Source organism: Hermetia illucens, chromosome 1, assembly GCF_905115235.1.
Source record: "Hermetia illucens chromosome 1, iHerIll2.2.curated.20191125, whole genome shotgun sequence".
NCBI lineage: Eukaryota > Metazoa > Arthropoda > Insecta > Diptera > Stratiomyidae > Hermetia > Hermetia illucens.
Window position 1 is genome coordinate 107,476,045 of NC_051849.1, and position 20,331 is coordinate 107,496,375.

Below are 20,331 nucleotides of genomic sequence, written 5' to 3' on the forward strand. Positions count from 1 at the left end.
CATGGCTATGAATCTAAGAAACGAAGAAAAACGGTTGAGGGAACTATATTGGGCGGGCCTACCAGGGATGGAGCAGTCCAGGGTGCTTATTGGGGGATACGAACCCATGCGCACAAAGGATTGCTTAAACCTCACCAAAAAGAACCTCCGAATCATAGTGGGAATTCTCACTGGTCATTGTCGGCTGAACTACCACCTAGGGAAGCTAGGGATATCTACGGACACTGCCTGCAGGTTCCGTGAGGAGGAGGACGAAACCTCTATGCACGTCCTGGGACAGTGTCCAGCACTTGTGCAAAGTAGGTCGATACATCTGGGAGAACACTTAATACCAGATGCAAAGCTGAAACTTCTGGAAGTGGGGAACATACTAAAGTTCCTAACGGTTACTGGCCTGCTTGCGATACTATGATCAACAGGTACACTATAACCAATAAAAGGGGCACAATAGTTCTTCAAGGACGCGGTGCGACTTTCCCTTAACAGAATAATAATAATCAGCCGGCATCACGAAAACTTTCAGAAAGACTACCAAAATAGAGAAGTTTAAAGCCATTTTTAGCGCGTTTTAAGTCGCACGGTTTGCCACCAGACCGTCGGGTTTCGTGTACAGCGCAGGTATCAATGCGTCTTTTTGGAAGGCTCGTGCGAGTTCCTACGTGTTTCCAGTGAGGTGCTAACATTTGTTCTGCTCGGACTAATTTACGTCCTTACGCCGCCCATGCGTCAAGAACCCTTGCCTATTTCTCGACTGACCGTGCCTTCCCCTGCTGCGTCGGCTGAAGTGAACGCTCTAACATTTCTCCGAGGCTTAGGATCTTTCAACAAGATCATTTTGTTTTTAACGATTGTTCAAATCTAAAAATAAACTTGACCATGAGGTCATCATATTAACATAATTTTCACAAAGTCAAGTTCACCTCTTTATACCATATAAATATAAATTACTGTTGTTATTTAAATTTCATAAATAGCACGTGCCTTCACAACTTGCAACCTAAGCAGTTCTAGATTTATTTCATAGACCACCGTAAGCAGAATGACATACCTTCAACCATTTGCCAAGGACATAGAATTTACTGCAAATATTGCACTTTAAGCTAATTATAACTATGAAATAAACTGTAATAATTAAATAAAGCTGGTTCATTTTCAAAACTATTTTCTACAACTGCTGTCAGTGAGTCTGCCAAAGCGCTTCTGTTTATTTTGGTACTTTTAGTAGTATTGTGACTAAGTTAGCATAGCCATAATCAACGATAATGGATGTATCTTCTTGATCAGCTTATCACGGGACCTGTCACCAAGATCAGGTCGAATTTAGCATAGTGGAATAACCCCATATAGCCTCGACTACGCTGATTTCATCTATTTGGTCTTGGAGAAGAAGATAAGCAGAGTTGAACTGAAAGTAAAAACTAACGCAAACTATTACTCTTCCTATTTACATTAATGAAGAGAACATCATACGCCTTTTGCCTTCAACAAGTATTCAAATGCCTTAGTCTAATCTTTTAGAGCAGAGTTTCCTACCGTTTTTTCTAATAGGATACCACAACAACTTGCTTCTTTCATTTCTGATTGCCTTCCTGAGGTCTCTAAAACATGAGTCCTTTGGATATACACTGGAGATTATTGTGTTTGGCAGAGCTTCTAGGAAGTGTTTCCCTTTACCACTATATGAAATGACAATCTTTTAATTCAGTCTCCGTATGATAGACACACCGACAGTAAACATATTTTAATAAGTTTTTGTTTTACATAAAACTTTAGAAAGGAATGGGGAAAAGTGTGACCAATATTTTTGACAAACCAAGCATCAACATACATCGATATATTGAAAAAAATTATACAAACACATAATCATTATGTCACACACACACATATTTCGTTTAAAAACAAAAACAAATAATAAGGTTTTGTTTCATACATGCTAGCTTGTATGCCTAAGTGAAGTAAGATGGTGGAAGTCTGGAGAGTACTCAGCTCCCTCTTGCGGCAATACGCTTTTGTACTCCTAGTGGTAGCAGACGCGAATGCGGTGTCTTGTTGCTTTTGACGGCTTTCGCTACCGCTCTCTTGATCTGGCAGCCGGTTTCTAATAGACTTCTAACTGCTAGATTTCGGTACAGGTTGAGGAGCATCACAATTGTACAATGCTACGCACTAATGGAGAATTCCCATACAGTGGAAAAGAATACTTTCGACGGGCAATTAAACGCGGTTCAGGGGAAGCTTTCTAAAGGTGACATTGTGATACTCATGGGTGATTTGAATGCCAAGGTGGGATGTGACAACACCTTCCTCGGACAAGTGATGGGGAAGCACGGTCTTGGCGACCGAAGGGGAATGGAGGGAGATTAGGTGGATTTCTGCAACTTCTATCGCCCCGTCATTGGTGGCACACTGTTCGAGCACAGAGCCTGTCGTAAGGACAGTTGAGTTTCAACTGACCGACGGGTGCTGCACAGGCCGTCGGCCACAACCCGAAGGTGCGTAATAAAATCTGGTTTACTGCGGAATCGTGAAAGCGAATCGATGAACGAGGGGGGTTGAAAGCTCTCTCCCGCAGCGGCCAGCGGATGATGGCGAGCGTGACGCGCTTGGAGTCCGGTACCGAGCGAAGTCCCGAGAAGTTCAACGTAGTGTGCGCCCTGAAAAAAAGGAATTTGCTATTGTGCAGTTCAGGGAAGCGGAAGATACCGCAGATCGTAATGATTTCAGAACTGTATACTGCATCACGGAAGAACTTGCATGATGTTCCAAATATTTCGATGGCCCTGTGAAGGACGTCAACGTTCGACTTCTCATCCATGATGATGAAGAACTGAAAAGGTAGAAAGAACACGTCACCAGGGTCCTTAACCGTATTACATCCGATGAAGGTCCTCTTCTTGTGGATGAAAGTCATCGTAACACGCGGATACGGACTGTTCCTCCAAGCTGAAAGGAAATTATTTTGGCCATCAATGCACTCAAACGGAGTAAAGCCATGACCTTGGTCAAGTGGTTCTGAATTTGGAATGAGAGTCAAGTATAGTTGAATTGGAGATAAAAACCAATAAAACCAGTTTGACGGGTCATTGCCATTCCTTTCATCTGCATCATGAATGCATCATGGGCTATCAGAAACATGGTTTCTGTCGAAGGCGGCATCGAACTAGGTGTCACCCGACGCATTAACAGGGCTAGATCCGCTTTCGTTGCCCTGTCTAAAATCTTGGAAATGCAGTTATCTTAACTAGTAAGATCAGGTTGAGGCTGTTCTGTGCTAGTGCAAGTAGCACATTGAAAGTGAAATTCACTGTTGCTCAAAAGTTCCAAGCTTTCGTCAATACCTGTCTGCGTCGTATCATTGGAGTACGCTGGACAGGCACTATCTCAAATGAAGAACTTGGTCGGCGCACAGGCTCGGTGCTCGCATGCGATATGGTAAAAAGAGGGAAGTGGCAATGGATAGGTCACACATTAAGGGGGGGGGGCAAAAATTGCATTGCGTGCTATGGCGTGCAGTGGGATCCACTCTCCCAAGATGGTAAACGAGTGGGTCGCCCCGAAGGCACTTGGCACAGAGCAGTACAGGACAAGTGCGAGGGTCTCGGGAAGTTGTAGAGGGAGCTGAAGCGAATTTCAGGTAACGGTGAGCGTATGGTTGACACGCTATACCCCAACAAAGGGGTGAAAGACAACCACATATATTCCTTTAAGCGCCGCTTTCAAACTTTGGACATTAGAAGTATGGTATTTTCGGAGACCTAATTTTAGCATATGCCATATATTTTTAATGAAGTTTAAATCTGGGGATTAAGCGGGTGTTTAGATGAAATGTGGGCAGTTCCAAATTAGCCAAGATTGCACTATAGCGGATTTGAGTTTTGGATCGCTATCTTGGTACAATGTGTCCGGATAGCTGAGTGGTTAGAGCTGTCGTACGGAAGCTTTGAAACTCCGTTGAAGTGCGTCGACCCATCTCCCCAAATCACACAATTATAACTGATTTCAGTATTTTTGAGTAGGCGCACTCTTTCTTCAATCACCTTTATTTATGTTTTCGACTACCGTTAGCTATCCGGACTTCATTAGTCCATATACACGCATATGTCTGCCTGGAATAATTGATATTGATATATTATACAATTGACTAAAAACTAAAGCAAAATGTTGTTTTTGGACCCCCGTTCATATAGACTGAGTTTGTTGTGGTATTAACAAATTGATATGTGATGATGACGTCATACAAGTTGTAGAATGCACGAAATTGACAAAAAAAATGGAGAAGTTCAACCCTCTGTAACTTATCTAATAATAGTTGGATTTTCTTCAAACTTGACCAAATTGTGCCTTATGTTATCGCTTACGTCAATCCAAATTTCTGAAATATGGAAATATACCATTATTAACTTTATTTGTGCAAATATCAAAAACGAATGTATTTTGAAGTTTAGATTTGGTAAAGATCCATCATTGTGATTTTTTAAATTGTTTGGTTGAATAGGTTCTGGGAACGAGATTTACTTCACTTTTTGTGGTACACATTTTGAGCCCTCACTTCTCTATGTTTCGCCCAATATCAGAAACAAGATCATTTTCGAAAAATACTAATCGAGCCCTTTCATTTGATGCCCCGTTTCACATGTATGGGGAGATCGTCCTCAAACAAAATGGCGTCAATAGCTATATGTAAAAGGATTCACAGACCACACCTTCTTATCGAATTTCGTGACAATCGGTTTAGCCGTTTTTTGAGTAAATCGGGTGTGACAGACTAACAAGCAGATATTGAATTGATTTTAGTAAGGCTTTGTGTTTATATAAAACCTAAAAAACATAAAAGCCCGCCAAAAGTAACCGTGCAAGTCCGCTTGTAGTTCAATGGAATTACAATCAGTTCAACGCTCATAATTTTTCTTTTTTTGAAAGCTTTATTCCAAACAGTGCATTCGGCCTTATATCGACTAAATATTAGGTGCTTTACTTTGCCTTAAAATTCCAAAATTGACGCCAGCTGATAAAAAGTCGGGAAACCAGACCTGGACGTTCTTGGTATGAAAGGTTTTGTGTATTCCTTTTATAATGACATTGGAGTACACATTTGTTCCATTAGTACCTAGCATGTAATATATGCATATACAATATTATGTAAGAATATCCACCTTCACTAGATACTGACATTCAAAGTTTTAAATTTGCAGGGAAGCGACAACTTTGACCTATTGTAGTTTTGTTAGTAATAGTGCGATTTCCACTAAACTGGATAGAATCATGGACTACATTACTGTACAATTCCGTGATTCTATGACGAACCTAAGGGGGGTTTTGCAGTTAATTACTAAAAATTATAGTAATATTATTAACTGTTATTAACTTTATTTGAAAAGATGTCGGTATGGAGGGTATTTCGGAGTTTAGGCACTATGTAAGGGCAGCCTCATGATTTTTTCGGATTTTTGTGTTGGATAGTTTCTGAGAACGGGTCCGTGGAAAAAATGATCACTTTCAGTCCCCCACACTTCCCAGTTTTCCAAAAAATATCAAAACTTAGACCGGGTTCGGAAACTACTAACCGAGGCCTTTCTTTTGATACCCCACATGACTATATTTGGTGAAAATGTATACCCCCCCTTCACATGTATAGGGTACTCCCCCTTAAATGCAACGTAGAACGATGTAACGCATCGTATGTATGAGCGTTCACACTCGCTATAACCGCTGCTGGGAAAAACGCGTGTGACAAGCAGACAGACAGTAATCCGATTTTAATGAGGTTTTATTTTACACAAAAACTTAAAAAGCTCTGTTCATGTTCATGTTCATGTTCATGTACCCTCCGACATCCCATCTGGCGGCCTAGCTAGACTAGCGCAGAGCGCTACTTCCTCTTCTGGCTGCAGCTGCCGAGGAAGACGAATCGGATTTTTTCTATCACCTGATTCCATTAATTTGTCAAGTTAAAACATTTTTAGCTACTTTTGTCAATAACCTTTGTAAAGCAATTGTGATAGAATACAAATAAAGTTAATGCAAATATAAAAAGTGAAGTAACTATACTGTGGTGACCCCGATAGTGCATCCGAAAGTGAACCGAGTTTTCATTTTTTCAACACGAATTAACACTCGATCATGCTGTTGTTAGCAATTTTCAAGACCTCGGTTCTATGTGGCGATTTCTCGCTTTACATTTAGATTCAAAACTATCTGATTAATTACCCAAACAAACGGCACAATCAAAATTCATCGGAGATTAGTATAAAAGCGAAAAATATACCAGTCTGACTCGAAATTATTGGAAAAACAAGTCGGGAAACCGGAAGCTTGGTGCTTCAACTATAAAGGAATTGGTGTTTCCCGGTGCGAGGAGAATAACGCAGTTCCCCTTTAGCTGATAGAATTGACTCGCGATATTTAAATCGGCAGTAACCTGCCCAGAACTGAGCGATTTAAACATCCCGGCTTAATGCTATCAACCAATGGAGAACTGCGTAATGAAATTGCTTCACGCATTAACGCAACCTGGATGAAGTGGCATTCCACAACTGGTGTACTTTGTGATTGACGTATGAGCGAAGGTCTCAAATCTAAAATTTACCGCAATGTCGCCCGTTTTCCGCTCTATAGTTCTGAGTGTTGGCCGACTATAAAAGACAATTAACGCCGCCTTGCGGTAATGGATATGAAGATGTTACTTTGTGGCGTGACACGTTTTAATCACATCCGAACTGCGAATATCCGCGATCGATATGGGATTGAACCGATCGTGGGAAAACTGCGAGTGAAGCGTTTTCGATGGTATGGTCACGCTAACGATCTCACTTGTGAACGGGACAAAGGCTGAGGTAAAAGAAAAAGATATGAGGAGCGATGAGTGCATGACACCTTCGTGTCACATAGGTAAAAATTCCAGTGCCCTCTATTCAAAGCGATTTAAATAAATCATTTGATGGAAAGCCCTGTACTGATAATAGTCAACCTCATACGCTTCACACTCTGAGTTTAATATTATTAGCAAATGTGAAGAATTTAACCTACAACAGATACAAACAAGTCGGAATACTAGAAGCACGCGCTTTCGGTATAAAGTTTTTGTGTTCATCTTATGTAAGAAACTTCAATGCGCATTTTTCCTATCGATATATAACTATACAAATTCAGCATAATTCCTTCACATTTTTCCAAACTACAAGACATACGTATATTACAGCCATAGATATTATCCTCACCCTAAACAAACAAACTGCCTATTTCTGAATACTTCCGAATATGCACGTGTACAAATTGATTAGTATCCATATTTCCGATTTACTTCGTGCAGAGTAGTATACATATCTACATTTATTGTACATATATTAAATACGACAGGTCTAATGTATAAATATATCTATCTGAATTAGACACTACCCGCAAACTTCATTAGCACCCATATACTATTTACCTACATACACACACGTCTGTTTGGAGTAATTGATGTTCATATACAAATGACTAAAAAACTAAAACAAAATATAAACGGATAAACGATAAACGCTGTAGAATGCACGAAATTCACAAAAAATGGCAGGGATTCATCCCGTATAACTTTGTTAATAATAGTTGGATTTTCTTCAAACTTGACCAAATTGTGCACTATGTTATCCTTTACACCCAGCCGAATTTTGTATTTCTGGGATGGACGGGTAAATTTCTAAATGTGGAAATATACTATTATTAACTTTATTTGTGCAGATATCGGAACCGGAACCGACCTAGATTTCGTAGAGATGCACTACTGTGATTTTTTTTTCATGATTTTTCGGTTGGATAGGTTCTGAAAACGAGACCTGTTACCCTTTTCGCGGTCATGTTTTGAGCCCTATGTTTCATTCGATACCAACTATGGAACCATTTCCGAAAAGTACTACTCGGCAATATTTTATGGAAAAAAAAAATTGCACCCTCCATTCACATGTATGGGAAGCCCCCCTTAAACTTAATACAAAATGGTGCCACTTGGCGTATGTAAAGGAACAACAGATCACACGCTCTTACCAATTTTCGTGACAATCGGTCTAGTCATTTCCGAATAAATCGGGTGTGACAGACAGAAAGAGAGACAGATACGGAATCGATTCTAATAAGGTTTTGTTTCACACAAAATCTTAAAAAGGGCTGAGGAGAAATAGATTCTTCATAAATGGAATTTTAATATTTCACTCGAATTTCAATTATTTTCGTTAATTATGACGTCAGCGTCGTATTTGTATGTCTTAAGAAGTTGTTAATTCGCTCGAAATTGATAAGTTTGAAGTCCTATAATTTTGACACCAATTGTTGGATTTTCGATGAAACTTAACATGCGTATGCACAATACTGCCCTCTATGCCGGTGCAAAGTACTCCTAGGATGAACCGAAGGGGAGTTTTTGAGTCAATTTCTACAAATTAGTAGTATACTATTAGTAAGTTTATTTGGGTAGATTTCGGAATAGGACATCTCTCGAGGCTTAGATTTCATATAAGTGTTTTACACGAAAACTTAAAAACGGCTGGGGAGAAGTAGATTCTTCATAAATGCGACTTTAATGTCAATAATTCTCGAGCTATATCCGGTGAAAAAAAAGTTAAATCCCCCCTTTGCATGTATGGGGAGCCCCCTTTAAAATCCACCTAGATTTATGTCGTGTGCGGGTGCGGATAGCTGAGTGGTTAGAGCACAAAGCTATCGTACGGAAGGTCATGGTTCAAATCTCGCTGGTGGCAGTCGAATTTGTATCGTGATTTGACGTTGGATACCAGTCCACTCAGCACATTGCCTCCTACAGGGATACTGTTATTCTGTAGTATACCGTTCCGGTCTTGAATGAAGTGCTCTAACACACTTCGAGGCCTTTATTCTATATGGATTGTTACGCCAACGATTATTATTATTATTAAATTTATGTCGCTCGCTGTATGCGTGGGATTTCATATCGGATCGGTTTAGCGGTTTTGGATAAAAGTGCGCGCGACAGACATACAGACAGAGAATCGATTTTCATAAGGTTTTGTTTTACACAAATGTTATGATGACGTCATGAACGTTTTAGAATGAACGAAATTCACGCAAAATGTAAAAGTTTCACCTATTTTAGCTTCGCCAATAATAGTTGGTTTTTCTTATGCCCTATGTTACCGCTTATGTAATTGCCAAATTTTAGTTTTTAGTTCTAGCACGAACTTAAGGGAGGTTTCCGGTATTCCGATTATTCATGCAGATATCGGAAGGGGATGTATTTTGAGGCCTAAATTTCGGTTAGATACAGCATTGTGATTTTTTTCAGATTTTTGGGTTGGATAGGCTCTGAGAACGAGACCTGTTACACTTTTTGGGGGTCTTATTTGGAGTCATCACTCCCCTGCGGTTCACTCAAAAAGTACTAATTGACTCTTTTCATTTGATATCCCACTTGGCCACATTCAGTAAAAAAAAATTGCACCCTCCATTCACATGAATGGGGAGCCCCCTCCTCAACTTAGCATAAAATGGCGCTACTTACTTTATGTAAAGTGAACAACAGACGACATGCTCTCATCAATTTTCTGAATAAATCGGGTGTGACAGACAGACAGACGTACATACCGACATCGAATCGATTCTAATAAGGTTTTGTTTCACACAAAGCCTTAAAAATAAACGGAAAAATACAAAATACCACTAAACTGTTGAACAAGCTGGTGCCGAACGCAAAACACTCGTAATTGAAGTTTCGAGTTGTACGTTTGTAGCTTTGCGAATTGTCGAGGTCGGCAATGCGTTTTTAATTTCCATGCTGCTTTCAAATTAAGAACGAAGAACAGACTACCAGCAATTCGAATTTCCATACAACTTGTGGATCTAGTTCGCATTCAGAGCATATAAGTACAGCTCAAAATTTGGCTCCAGAAAGTTCTTTTATTGGTGTTGCGCAAGCATCATCGATTATTCCACAGCCAACCGACAATCATTCACGCCCCAACCAAATCTTAGTGCCTCCAGGAGTTCTCTCCATTTGGCCATTTCGCCGTTTCTGATAGGAGGCAGATCACCGCTGTCGATATGGTCAATGCTGCCGAAAAGGCGATTCATCAATAACTTTCAATTCTGCTAATTGCTTCCATCGCAAGGGGTTTCGCAGGAAAGGAGACGGTCTATCAACTTCATCCCAACTAGTGCTAAAACCACACTTTTTACTATAAAAATCACATAGAAGTTTTCTACATAATATTTCACATACATTTTTATTTTTATAAAATAATACAATAAAAGCACACTCGTTCAAGAGCCGGCGTGAAGTTTCCGATCCGGTCTGCGCTCAGTTCGCTTTCAGTGGTTCGCTTACGTCGGTGGTTGCATTGTTTCGGCTTTCTCCCAGCCGGTTAAGCACGGTGTGCAGCACAATATTAACACTACCGGCTCCCCGATCTTCTCAAAGATGCGTCCCCTATTACCCCAGAAGCTAGCTGTTGCAAAGAAAGATTTCGAAGATCTTATGAAACAGGGTATATGTAGACCTTCAATAGCTCTTTGTCATCTCCACTCCATATGGTCCTCAAGCCAAACGGCGGGAAGCCTTGCAGATATTACAAGCGTCTAGATTCTCAGACAGTTGCTGACCGATATCCAAACTGCCATGTTTTCTTGACGTTGGATCTAGGCAAGGCGTGCCACCAGATCCTTGTAGCTCCCGAAGATATACCGAAGTCACCAGGATGACATTTGGCTTGTACAACGCAGCGCAAACATTCCAGGGATTCATTCACTCTGTTCTATGAAACCTGTACTTCTGTTTCTTCCGAATCTGAGCATTTGGACCATCTCGAATGTATTTGCAACGTTCCCTTGAGGCGGGCTCGTTTTAAACGTTGGAAAATTCAAATTCCTGCAAAGGCAGGTGAAATTTCTCGGCAACATGATTTACCCCTGACGGAATTCAACTAGACCCAGACAAGTTTGAAGCAATTAAAAACTTTCCCCTGCTAACCACGGAAAGGATCTGTGTTAAACTTCTATCGTCGTCTCTTGACTAAGGCCCACCATCAAGCGATCATCAACGCTTACTTGTCTGGGCCCAAAACAAAACACTCCCGCGAAGTTTCATGGTCTGCAGAGATCGTCCGAGCATCCGGAACCGTCAAACAACTGCTGTTTGATGCTATACTTCTGGCATTTCCTCGGCCATATGCACCCCTAACCGTGTTCGTCGATGCCTACAGAGGTAGGTGCTGCGCTTCACCAACGGGTGAACCAAACTTGGCGACGGTTGAGCTTCTTTTCTAAACAACTAAACCCAGCTCAAGGTAACCACAGCGCCTACGATCGTGAGTTACTCGGCACCTTCTAAGGCAGGCCGTTCACTGTGTTCACGAACCACAAGCCCCTTACGTTCGCGCTCTAACAAAAGCTCGACAAAGCATATTTTCGTCAACTTTGGCAACTTAGCTTTATTAGCCAGTTCACTTCCGACATCCAACACGTGTCTGGAAAATACAATGTCATTGCAGACTCTTTGCCACGATTCTCAGAAGTTACAGTCGCCGCCGCGGTCGATTATACGACAATCGCCGAGGCGCATAAAGATGAAGCACAGCTTCAGAGCCTGCGGACATTCTCCACATACAAGTTCAAGGAGTTTTCTATCTTCTGACCAAATTTATACTTATTCTGCTAAACCTCAGACAAAAGACCTAGGCCATTTTTCCCGGCCAATTTTCGCAGGGAAGTATTCCACGCAGTACATGATCTTGCGCACTCAGGCATCAGGACGAGGAACGGGCTAGTCACCAGAAAATACTACTAGCAGTCCATGAACAAGGACGGAAACTCCTGGGCCAGACAGTGCATCGCAAGCCAGAAGTGTAAGATCAACAACCACGCAGAAAAGGAAGTAGGTGTATTCCCTCGGTCGACCAATCGCTTCCACATCATTTACCTCGACATCGTTGACCTTTTGCGAGACTCACACGATTACAAGTATTGCCTCACAATCATCGACAGGTTTATCGGTGGCCTGAAACAATACCCCTAACTGACATTACTGCACAATTATGTGCTGGGGCCCTCTGCCGAGAATGGAACCCGCGCATTGGTGTACCAGTAGTTATCTTTACGGACCAGGAAATGCAATTTGAACCTACCATTTTCTCGGAGTTAGGTAGTACCATCCGCCGCAGTCTAATTCTGGAGCAATGGAATCATACGCTGAAGGCCGCATTAATGGCTCGTGACGATCTGCAGTTTTCACAGATCTTGCCTTTCGCCCTTCTTGGCCTTCTTTGGAGATAGCGCATAAGGAGAATCTGTGACTCTCTGTCTGTGCTATATTCCAGATCAGGGTTAAGCGATTCCAGCATGCTGCGTCTGCTTAGGGACACGGTTTCAAAACTGCGGCCGACTCCACCTTTCCGACATACGACGACGGAGGTCGATACTCCGAGGGACTCGAGACATGCGCGCCGCTCCTCATTAGGGTGGATGGTTCTCAGAAGCCGTTGCAAGCATTTGATGAGGGCCATTTGAAGTCCTGGAGCAACGGAAGTACTCTTACAAGCTCGGTCTGGGACGGGCCCAAATGGGTTTCCTTCTCGAAACTTAAGGCTTTCGTCAAATTGGGGGAGCGGTAGCAAAGTGTCAGGTTCGCCCAGTAACACGATTGGCGGAATCCCGGGTTTCGCCGCTGAACCCATGTAGTTTCAGCTGGTGGCGGCACAGCAGAGACGCGAACTACGCACTGCATGGCCGGCCATGTGTCGTATCGAAAGCACCCTTCGCCGATGCACTGAACTACCGCAGACATATCTGTCGGCCTAGCACTAGGTCGGCGCGGAGTGTTACTTTCTCTTCTAGCCGCAGCTGCCGAGCGAGACGTATCGGAATTTCTGTATCGACTGATTCGGTTAATTCGTTACTAGTTAGAAAATTTCTGGTTACTTTTGCCACCAACCGATTGTGATAGATACAAATATAAAAAGTAAAGTAAATATTCAATTATATATTTTAGAAATCAATCAATACACCCTTAAATTTTCGATTTGGTAGGAAGAAAACTCCTTGTTATGTCTCTTTCACCCAGTCAAATTTGAGGTTTCATGGTAATAGGTCATTATCGATTATTGTTACAGGCTTTCTATTAACAAGCGAAAGTACCCTCATCTCATATTTTGATAACGCCATGTCTATTCCAACTTCACTTATGCAATGCATTTGTTATCAGGAATGCTCTCTTTTTACCTCTCCACTTGCATTCATTTAATTTTTATTTATTACTTATTTCAGATGATCGGAAAATGGATTGCATATCTAGAAAAAGGACGATTGCCTTTCTATTGGGATAAAAAATGTAATCTATTAGAAGGTTTAAATTTCTCGTCGGTCTGCAACCATCTTAAGAAAATACTTAAGAAACTCGAGAAATTCGAATCAGCGGAGAAGTTCTTGGAAATTTTTCGTATGTTGGCAAACCAAACAATATTTCCATCTTGCATAATACTTGCATCGTTTTATTTACTTATATAGTTACCCCAGATGAAATAAGTGAACTTAACATGGAAAATAGCATTACCCAAACTGATATCTGGAAAACAGATAAGAATTTAACAGAAACGGAAACAGATAAGGACTCAGACTTGGCAGATGCAACCGAAAAGCTTTCGAACTTAAATTTGAAAGGGTAAGTTTTTATAAAGTCGGTTTTCATCTTTTTCTTTTCGATCAGGGTTTGTACCGTTCATTAGCGGTGTCGCCTTTCTGATTTAGCGATTTTTTCGGGTGAAGTTATACCCTGTTAGCTTTGAAGTTCATCCCACCGGTGTCATCGATGTCAGTAGTCAGAAACTGACTGTTATACTAACCAGCAATGGGCAACCTGCTTGCCAATCAAGTTGCAAGTTGCAGCGAAGTACCACTTCTGTAGGCAAGCTGGGGTTGCTCGCTCAAGTTGTAGCAATGGTTGCAAAACTATTAAAGAATTTTGAAGCTCTCAGATTATAGGTACCATAAAGTGGCTTTGTACTGATGAAGGGGGTAAGTCGGCCCCAAATATACTATATATTTACATTTAAAACTAAAAATTGTAGTTTGGAGGAAGCTACCTCTTGTCTATCAATTTTACCATAAACTGTAACAGACTTATGTAGTTCAGTATCTATGCAACGAAAACTCTTGGAAATGACATTGTGATGCACCTTTATGAAATTCCTTCGTAATATTTGCATAAATAAATCCAATAATATTATAATCTTTATCAGCGGCGCAACAACCGGTGTTCGGTCTAGGCCTGCCTTAATAAGAAACTCTAAAAACCCCCAATTTGACATCCCTAGCATTTTTCTGCTCTGAGGCAGGACCTGCCACGTCTTCTTTTTCTGAGATAGATATTGCGCCTGTAGACTTTCCAGACTGGATGGTCCTCCCGGCAGTCTACTGAGCTGGGTCGTGGTCTGGCTCATAAATTTTCGTCGTTATATAGGCTACGGAATCGTTTATCCTTTTGTAAGGGGCTAAACCAGCTTGACGAGAGGGAAATGGAAATTGGGGATTCACCTCGGGCCCGAATTTTCTTAGGAACCCGGAACATAAATTTCAATGGAAAAACGGACAATACCGGCCCCATATATTTTTCACCCCAAACCTGTTTAATTTTCATTCCGAGCCCGGATTTGCTCTCTACGGCGCAGGGGCTAAAAATTCTTCAAAGAATTCTTCTCTCAAATGCGATTAAGAGTTCGCAATTTGTTTATCTCTACACCGAGTTTCCAAGAAATATATGAGGAGATCATTGTATTCTACAGGAGCCACAGTACATTTAATGTAGTAGTATCCACACTCAATGGACCGAACTTCGGTCTATGATGTGTACGGATAACCTTCCCTAATACATTCGCAAACCTGGTCCATTGAGTGTGGGTACTGTCTATTGGATGTAGTGTGATAGGTGTTTTGGCCATATGGTTAGACGTTTCGAGCAGCAGTTTTTGTAAGAGGAAATAGACTCTGCTGGCTGCCAAGAACCATAAAAGGATTTTGCCGTCTAAGCCGTCATCGGTTCTGTTGGTTGGATTCGAAGAAAGTAGTGTATTTGGCATTCACAGAGCACAAGTTTTAGGCCGTTATTGATTATGAATGGTATCCAGAGTGATTCTGTTGTTGTCTGGGCTCACGCGTTGATCAGGACCAGTCTAGTCTTATCAATAGATGGACGCCGAATTCTCTCATTGCTGGGTACAGTTGTATTCTGGCTATGCTTTCATGGCGGCCTTGATATTCGACCAGGTTTTGCACACGTGTCTTATTGATAAAACGCTCCCTCGCTGCTTCCTTTTGCCCGTATGGAGACTCGTCCTGTTTTGAGACGCGGAAGACTTACCTTCATCCCTCTCTGTCTGCAGTTGTTTGTATAAAAAGACCTCGCTGCAATCACCACGAGGTAGATTTCGTATCAGCTGTTGATGTTGGTTGAGCAGGTTTTTGCCAGATTTTGTGCTCCATCATGAGTAGCTGCATGTATATTATTTTTTTATTTTTTTTTTTTCGTGTGTGCCCTGTGAGTAAGTAAGAATATACTCAAAGAATGCGTTCTACTTCACGTTAGCAATGCTCAAACTGTCAAAAGTGTTTCGCTAAGTTATCACACCTGCGCTGTAAAAATTTCTCCCGTGCACGTGCTTCGTGGGAATGGAACTGATAACTTCCAGAATGCTTGCTTGCACCAACTTGAGCCAAGATTCCAGCGATATAAGCTGGACATTTTGAGCCTAAGTGAAGTGAGATGATGAAACTCTTTTAGGGATAGTAGACTGTTGATGAAAGCCGCTACGAGACGTATTCACATAATCGGGAGCCGGTTTTTGACTACAAGACTTCAATCCAGGTCAAAGAACATTTCAATTGTGCAGTACTACGCACCAACGGATATTTCCGATATAGTGGAGAAAGAAGCTCGTTTCTTAGGGGGGTCCTCCGTGTGAAGGCCGTTTTTTTTTCGCTTTTTTTGACATTTTTGTAAAGCACTGGATGCAGGTACAAATGCGTATATATTTATATATGTACAAATTCACTATATATTTATTAATATCTTGAGCATGTGGAGTAAGCAGCACGATAGCATAGTTCGTTATTGAAATACAGAGCAACTTATACACCCGTCTCCAAAAAAATATTATTTCCTGCTGCTACGCCAGAGGGCGCTGTGATCACCTTAAAGAAGAAAATGTACACGGCATTTTAACGTGCAGACTTAACCACAGTCCGCAAAATAGGATTATCAAAAAATATTAAAAGGTCAATTTTTGGTGACTTGTTAAACTTTTTTTTTGTGTAATTTTGGGGGGGGGGGGATTTTGTTGCATGACATATCTCGCAATGGAGCTGTCACACTTTCTCAATGTTTTTTTCGGCTTATACTTTTATATAGCCTCAACTTGATGTTGTCGTTGAGGTGCAAAATGACGAAGGCAGGTTTAACGGGCGTGTAGTGGCGCAATTTTTAATGCCGCCGTTTGTTAGAAATAATGCTACCTAAGTATACACACTGTAGGGTCAATGTTTTGCCCGTTAATACAAATAGGAAGAGCGCAATGAGCTGGTAGAATGAGAACTACGCTTTTGATATTGTTAAGCTTGCTATCCACGTTCAGTTCTTCCTGTCCGTTACGTCAGAAGAACCCGCAATGCAGTCGGCCGCCAGTTGAACTGAATGCACCTTTCACGTTTCGCCAAGCAGCAACATTATTAGTTCAACTCTGAACGGGGTAAGCCTTGAGACGAGAATTTGAGATATTTTTTGTGAGCATCTATCAAAAATGTTCACCAGCGATAAAAATGCTCATAAAAGCTTGCTCACAGCCTACACAATAATATCTAACCGGTTGGCCGAATTATTTGCCATTCGATCACCATCGATCATAACAGACCAAATGCATCCCATCCGCGTTATGGCCGGCGGTCAAACGCGGACTCTTCAAGCGTAGGGCTCATACACTGTGAAACAAATTGCGCAACGGAGCGATGCGCAACATTGCGTTGTGCAATTGTAGTCCCCATACAGTTAGTGGAATTTTGTTCAAACATTAGTTACAAGTTGGAAACAGAACGAATAACATGCCATTAAAATGGTGCTGCATTTCTCTATATTGTTATCGGAAGGGATAGAATGGTGGGGGTGACCCCCTCTGTAGCCCCCCTTCCACATTGGGACGGTAATTACTCGACCTTATTTATGATTCGAAAATAGCCCCTTTCGGGGTGCCATAACTTTGACAGAAGTGGAAAGGAGGGACATTTTTTTCCTTCTATATATCCTCTTGTGTGTACTCTTACTCTCTGGGGGTATGGTAAGCAGACTCAACTGATGATAACAAAATACCCCTCATTAGACGGAGGGAATTTGAGAGAGAGGACATCCTTTATAAGTGCGGGAATAGGGCTCAAAATTAAACAGTATCTTTTAAAGGGATTATGACCGCCACTGTCCTTTAACGGGGCTAGAAGAAGAGAACCTTTCCTTCCTCTACTTATCCTCCCCATTATGTCCTCCTCATGGGATAGGTTTGAAAATTCATGCTGATGTAAAAGGAACCCCACTTTGAATGGTCATAACCTTATAAGGGTGATGGGCGCATTGAGTTTTGACCGGGTTTGAACAGGAGGCACCATCCCCTTTCTCCTCCATAAACTTTCCACCCCCTCCGGGGACGAGGTTGAAAATTCTGCCTTCTCGAAAATTATATTTCAGCCATCACCTGACAAATATTGTGCAACAGAGCACAATATGCCCATACACTACACAACACGTTGCGCAAACATCTCCGTTGCGCAAAAGATTTCAAACATGTTTGAAATTCGTCAAACATTTGCGCAACGCATCAAACGTGCCCATACATTAGCAGATTATTGCGCAACAGCCTGCGTTGCACAATCTGTTTGATAGTGTATGGGCCCTATAACTGGTAGGCCGAACTGAACTTGGATGACCGGCTTTAGTTTGATTTGTTGTTTTAAGCGAGTTTGTGCGTAACTTTGAGAAGAAAATGGTTGTTATACAAAGAATGCCCTTCATTTGATTGTACTCAGATTCTCGACGAAATCCTGGTTTTCGGATTTTCTTGAAGATCGTTAGATTTCACTTAATACTTGGAAGAGGAGAGAGTTGCAGATCCAAAATTGTTTTCCGGAAGAGGTGGCATTACTGAATATACTTAGAACCACGGTGTGGGAAAGTGAGGTGCAGAGGTTAGTTGAAGATAGTTTGCCAAGTTTAAATTTATTTTGGCTAAGTCGCCGTTGCATTTGGTCCTGCTTGTAGCGCTAGAAGAAACTTTGAACAAGTCCGGAAACCAGAAGCTGGACGCAGTGAAAAGCAATTATTACCAAAATAGTGGAGGTGGATGTTTATTACTGATCTTAATGAGCTCTTTCGTCATCGCGGTGTTGGAGGTGGAACCAGGGAATCTAAAACTGATTTGAGCAGACGTAAGTGACAGATTAGATGATTTTTTTACTCATCGTGAACGACATTTACTGCGTTGCTGACACAGTTAAACGTTTATCTATTCTTTTAAAAGGTATAGAAATGAAAGGAAATATCTTTGAGGGATTGAATATTAGATTTAAATTTTAAAATTCATGAGTAACTAGCTGGACTTAGATGAAGTCAATTAGCATCTTCCAGTGGTAGTCCTAGATAACTTAGAAAACCGTCGCATGGTGGACAAACGTGAGCGTCCCACACCCCATACATTCTAATACAAAGGCTACTGTACCTGACAAGAGGTATAAATTGCACCCACCCATATGCAATGGAACAAAACAATGAATTTTATATACCCCAGGTGCCAGACCAGTTGTCTGGAAAATCCACCCTCTCAGGCGTTTGGTTCTATGATACATATAGGGAAACCCAAAACCTTTTATATCTCGGTTGTCTAGCTGCAGGTTTCCCGACTTGTTGTATATTAGGTAGGATGATTCATCTAAAGTTGATTAGGGTTTATTGTTTTTAAAGGTTTTTTACAACTGTCTGTTCGTCATCATTCTAAGTTCGGCTCAAGAGAGGTCCGGCACATGCAAAAGGGAAAGTACCAATTTTTTTTTCACTGAACATAACCATGTGGGGTATCAAATGAAATAATAATAATCATGGGCGTGACAATCCAACTGAATCTGGGCTTTGGAGTGTATTAGAGCACTTCATTCAATACTACTTCGTATAGAGCTTCAACCTTCCACTATTCGCCTTTATTTTGTTCTGTTTTCTCGAAGTCTTTACGCGGTGGGAAGTGCGGGACGTAAGAAAGGGGCCATTTTAATTGAAAGGCCATTCTTATATACTACATTACATTTAGTTCTTAAAATATCCTTTATACCGATGTCTGCTCAAATGAAATTAGTAATCATATATTATTATAAAAGAACGACTGGTAGTTTCGTCCAGGTGAAAAGCAAATCAGTTTATAAAGAAGCAATCACCACCTGTCGCTTTTGGTCACATTGCTCCCCAGGTAGAGATAGAGTAGCGTCTGACGAATTGCCTCTGTATTAGACGAAACCGTCGGACTTCTTTGGCCCAAAAGAAGAGGTATATAGACCAAATTTATTAGCAAAATTACAGTGTTAAGGGGAAGTCGCGCCGCATCTTTAAAGAACTATTGTGGCCATTTCACTGGTTATAGTGTACCTAACAATCATAGTATTTCAAGCAAGCCGATAATCATTAGGAATTTGAGTATATTTCCTACTTCCAAATTTTTCAACTTTGCATCTAATATTAAGTGTTCTTCCAGACGCCTCGACCTGCTTTGCACAAGTGCCGCACACTGTCCCAGAACGTGTATGGAGCTTTCATCACACTCCGCAAAGAACCTGCAGGCAGTGTCCGTAGATATCCCTAGCTTCCCTAGGTGATAGTTTAACCGACAGTGAGCAGTGAGAATTCCCACTATGATTCTTCTTGGGGGGGTTCAAGCAATTCAATAAGCACCGTGGAGTGCTCTATTCCTGCTAGGCCCGCCAAGTACAGTTCCCTCAGCCGTTTCTCTTCATTTTTTGAATGTCATAGCCATGCACCCGTTTCCGATTGTATCCCCCAATAAGCACCCTGGAGTGTTCCATTCCTGCTAGGCCCGCCTAGTAAAGTTCGCTCAACCGTTCCTCTTCATTTTTTGGATGTCATAGCCACGAACCTGTTTTTGATTCTACAGAAGGGATCTGGCCCGTGTAAAGGCGCCCCTGATCCTTTCTTGGCTAGTTCGTCCACTGCCTCATTGCCTTCCAACCAAACATGGCCTGGATGCCGAGCGTATTCAGTCTCTCAAGGCATTCCCTTACCAGCTTAGAGTTCACCTAAGT

The 20,331-nt window shown here is 41.5% G+C and overlaps 1 protein-coding gene across 1 annotated transcript in view; it reads left to right on the top strand.

Moving 5' to 3' along the window:
* Window positions 1-20,331, top strand: part of LOC119646422 — a 145,329-nt gene that overhangs the window by 100,339 nt on the left and 24,659 nt on the right. Inside the window, exons 3-4 of the mRNA XM_038046867.1 lie at window positions 13,264-13,435; window positions 13,504-13,657. Of these exons, the coding sequence (XP_037902795.1) occupies window positions 13,264-13,435; window positions 13,504-13,657 (326 nt within the window). The remainder of the gene's footprint in view (window positions 1-13,263; window positions 13,436-13,503; window positions 13,658-20,331) is intronic.